General features: G+C 63.5%; 1 protein-coding gene across 1 annotated transcript in view; it reads right to left on the bottom strand.

The window, feature by feature from the left end:
• SH2D2A (SH2 domain containing 2A) overlaps nucleotides 1-4,327 on the bottom strand; it is a 21,921-nt gene that overhangs the window by 17,288 nt on the left and 306 nt on the right. Inside the window, exons 2-7 of the mRNA XM_019511203.1 lie at nucleotides 2,374-2,549; nucleotides 1,935-2,101; nucleotides 1,428-1,517; nucleotides 1,088-1,253; nucleotides 496-633; nucleotides 5-418 (exon numbers count right to left, since the gene is read on the bottom strand). Coding sequence (XP_019366748.1) covers nucleotides 5-418; nucleotides 496-633; nucleotides 1,088-1,253; nucleotides 1,428-1,517; nucleotides 1,935-2,101; nucleotides 2,374-2,549 — 1,151 coding nt within the window. The remainder of the gene's footprint in view (nucleotides 1-4; nucleotides 419-495; nucleotides 634-1,087; nucleotides 1,254-1,427; nucleotides 1,518-1,934; nucleotides 2,102-2,373; nucleotides 2,550-4,327) is intronic.

Here is a 4,327-nt window from a genome sequence, read left to right as displayed (position 1 = left end):
TGTCCCTGCTGGGAGCTGCCAGCAGCCGACGGCGCCTGGATCCCTGGCTGGACACGCTGCGGTGAAGCCGGCGGGGCGTGGAGAGCGTCCGGGCCCGGCCGAGGCCAGGGGGCAGCGTGGAGATCGTGAGCTGGACTTCCTGTGCAACGTCCACCTCGGAGTAGATGTTCTCAGGGCTGAGGTCCCGGGGCGACCCCCGGCCCACGGCGTAGAAGGGGATGGGCTCGTCAGGCTCGTGGTAGATGCGGTGCTCGGGGAGCACGGGCCCCTCACAGGGCTCGGCGTAGGTGTGGAAGCGCAGCAGCTGCTGGTACTTGGCCTCGGGGGCGGAGGGAGGGGTGGGGGGTGCTGTGGCCATCCAGGGGCTGCTGGGGACCCGAGTAGCCTTGGCAGGGAGCAGGGGGCCGGGACAGGCAGCCTGGGGGAGCAAAGATGCAGTGAGTCTGGGGCCGGAGAAGCAAAACCGTGCTTGCCCCTCATCCGGTCCCATCTCACCTCTGGCGAGGAGCAGCCCTGGCCGGTGGCTTGGCGCTGCTTGTGCACGACGCTGTACGCTGGGCTCAACGCAGCGTGGGGGAGCATTGCTGCCTCGGCCCCTGCTGGGATCCCGGTGCCTACTGGGTCCTTGTTATTCTGCAGTAAAGTTTGGGGGAGGAGAGGGGGGAGCTGAGCAACAGCACCGCTGCAAAGAGAAGTGCATGGCACGGGTGCAAAGCGCAGGCCTGGGCATCAGGACACCTGGGGTCTACTCCCCCCAGCATTGGGCGGAGAGTGTCTGTAAGAGCCAGGACGCCTGGGTTTTTTTCTCTTCTCTGCCCTCCCCTCTCCCAGCTTGGGGTCATGTTCTCTGTAATAGGGGTGCAATTCTGCCCTGTTGTAGCTTAGGGAAGGGTAATGGGGCTATTTCTGCCCCTGCCTGCAATTTTGACCCTGTCTCTGCTGCCCATGCCCCTTTTGTGCGGGCTGGAGAATCCCCAGTGATGCTACAAGGCTCATGACACACATGGCAGAGACAAGCCCCCGCTGCTGCCCTGGCAGTCCAGACGTGTCAGGGCAGGTGGAGACAGCATGGCAGGGCCCCTCTTACCCAGGCACAGGGCACGGTGAGGAGCTCGTAGTAGGGGTGGATGGGGGCCGAGGTATAGTGCTGTAGCAGCTCTTGCAGCCTGGTGTGAGCACTATCCTCCCCCAGGATCACATAGTGCCCATCCTCCAGCTGGTCCAGGATGTAGTGCCGGCAGCGATCCCAGCCCCTGGGGAAACCGAGGCAGCCCCTGAGAGCCTGGCTGGGCTGGGGGTGACAGGTGAGAGCCTGGCTGGGCGAGGGCAATGTGTGTCTCTGGATCCTCCTCCCGGGGTCCTCACCCAGGGCTCCCATCCCAGCCAGGGCAACCGGGGGCAGACTCCGGGGACACCTGGGTGCTCACCTGTAGGACAGCACGAAGCCAACTGTGCTCTCGCTGAAGCGGATGAGGTAGCAGCCCAGCGGCTTGTCCTGCAGCAGCTGCTCGGACTCCCTGTGCGGAGGGGGAGAAGGACACGTGGGCACGTCTGAGCACATGGGAGCCTGGGGCACCCATGCTGCTCGGAGCCCGGGGCACCCGGTGCTTGGCCCAAAGCAGATCTGAGGGCATCTCAGGTCAAGCCCAGCTTGAGAACAGGGCAAAAAACCCAGGTGTCCTGGCTCTGCCCACCCAACAACACTCCCTCCCCAGGGCTGGGAGGAACCCAGGCGTCCTGGCTCCCATGGTTTCTGCTCTGGTCCCCAGGGCAGGTAAGAGAACCCGGATGTCTGGGCTCCCCTTCCCTTCTGCGCTACCGCTGGGCCCCGCTGCTCCTCCCGCCCTGGCGCTGTATTCCCATGGGGGTGCAGGACCGTGACGGTCTGGGGAATGCTATTCCCGGGGCGACCCCAGCACCCCTCTGCCCCTCACCTCCTGCTGAGGAAGCCGTGGAACCAGTCGGGGCGCTGGCCATCGGGGAGGACTCCGCTTGCCTGCGTCTGCTCGAACCAAGCCTGGGTGCTGGCCCGGAGCGCAGCCGCAGCTTCGCCAGAGCCTGGGACCAGCCAGGGTAGCCTGGCAGCTGAGGCAGAAGGGGTCTGCAGGGGGAGGAGGGAGAACAAAAGAGCCCTGCATGAGGATGGGTGGCTGCAACCCACTCTGTGCATGGGGGGCTGCCCACCGCAGCTGCAGGGCAAGGGTTAGGATTAGCGATAGGGTTAGGGAAGGGCAGATAGAATTGCCCTGGTCCCGCAGTGTGGCTATTATCTACCTATAGCTGGCAGACAGACAGGGTGCCAACACCACACACTGACCCTGTTCAAGCCCTGCACAGCCCTGCCCTCCCCGGCCCACACCTCCCAACACCTACCTGGCTGGAAGGGGCGTGTTCCCTCTGGGAGCTGGGGTGCAGCTGTCCCTGCTGGGGCCCAGCCAAGGCCTCCCTACATCCCTCCAGGGCTGGGGCTGAGCCCTCAGATCTGCCCAGGCCAAAGGGGTGGAAGGTACTGAAGAGCAGGGGCTCCAGGGGCTCCAGGCCATCGGCTCCTGCACAGGGTGGAGAGATGCAGGATCAGGCCCTGCCTCGACACCCTGCCCTGGCTCCCACCCTCCCTTCAACAGCAGGAGCAAGGGAAGCCCCCAGGGAGGGTCTGGGGGTGGGAGATGAGATCTGGTAAGGAGCTCGGGACCTGCAAAGTGGTCTTGGGGTGGTGGGGAGCAGGATCTGGGGCTGCCTGGACATGAGCCAACAAGGCGGCTGCAGCAATGGTGACTGTGCTGGGGCATGCACAAGCGTGTATGTGGGTGAATATGTGTGTGTGTGGAGGGGGCTGGCTCTCCCCAGCCATGCGGCAGGAGCATGATGCCCAGATTTGGGCTGGAGAGTGGATGCAGAGGCGCTGGCGGGGGTTCAGGGCAGCACAGCAAGGCTGATAAGACGCTTGGGAATGCAGCTGGGCGTTGGCAGGGGCAGAGAACAGGCTGCAGCCACGTCGCAGGCTGCCCCGGGGCCCTGATGCGGGGTTTGGGGGTGTAAAAGCAATGGGCTTTGTTTGCAATTGGGGTGCTCCTGGGGAAATCTTCCACCGTGCCCCAATACTTGAGCCCGAGGGCTGCTGGCTCCTGCGCATGAGCTTGACATTTCTCCTTCCTGACCTGCCCTCCAGGCACTTGGCAATGGGGAAACTGAGGCCTGGGGACTGTTGTGCTTGCAGGGAGAGTCTTGAGCATGGGGGTGACTCGCAGCTCATTTCCCCTTCCCCAGACTCTGTCCTTCATCTCAAAGGGGACAGTCCCAAAAGCTCAACCTGGATGGCTCAAAGGCCTGGAGCCGCCTTTCAGCCCCCGCACGGGTTTCACACGCCGCTGGGGGAAGCGATGGGATCCCCAGTGAACAGCCAGCCTCTGAGGGCAGCTGTTTCCCCGTACAAGCCAGGAGGGCTGAAAAGAGTCTTCCCCAGGGGGAACAGTTGCATCTTCACCCTGGGGTTTGCTTGCAGCGCACTCAGCACCGCCCCAGAGCGGGCCCAGAGTGGAGGCTGCCTGATGCAACCAGGCTGGGGCCCAGGTTTTGGTGACGGGTAGATAAACTTCCTGTGCTGGTCGGTGCCCCAGATCCTTCGCCTGTGCTGAGAAAGTTTCAGCTGCCCTGGCTGCTGGGCTAGGGAGTGGGAGCGCATGGACGGGGCCTGGGAGCTGGGGCAATGCCTCTTCAACACCCCCCCAGGACATGGGAAAAGGCTGTGTGATAACATGCAGCGCCTGGCACCGGAAAGACAGTGATCCTGGTGCAACAAGACCCAGGTGGAGATCTGAGGGGAGGTTGAATAGTTTGAGAAGTGAGACGGGACAAGAAGCATCATTAACGATGCTTAGAAAACGAACCTGTTGAGACATGGGTGCCCCGGCGCTCTGCCCATGCCACCTTTTGGCGTCTGTTTTGTGCAAAGCCAAAATAATGGAGCAGAACAGAGCTCCCGACCCTGCCGTCTGATCCCTGCCGATGCCCGCGATCTGGTCTCTGAGCCCAGGGGCAGAGCCTGACCCATTGCAGGGCGACATGTAACGAGTGAGGTAGGTCTCAGCCCAAGCCCTTCCAGGCAGGGGTGTGTATTGCCCCCCTCAACAGCTGGATCCCTCCTGGGGCCAGCTCTGTAACAGGCCTGGGCTCCCTCCCACTCTCCTGGCGATGCTGGAGCGGTCCTGCCAGCTGGGGGGTGGGGGCACCCAGCAGCCCTCTACCCGCCCCACCAGGCCCAGGAAGCTGTAGGATTTGAGGAGTCTACTCCAAGCACCTTGCAAGCAGCCCTTGCTGCCCCCAGAGC

This window comes from Gavialis gangeticus, unplaced genomic scaffold, assembly GCF_001723915.1.
Source record: "Gavialis gangeticus isolate Ggan-Ray unplaced genomic scaffold, GavGan_comp1, whole genome shotgun sequence".
Classification (NCBI taxonomy): domain Eukaryota; kingdom Metazoa; phylum Chordata; order Crocodylia; family Gavialidae; genus Gavialis; species Gavialis gangeticus.
Note: the sequence above shows the minus strand (reverse complement) of the source record. Positions and strands in the feature narration are given on the sequence as shown.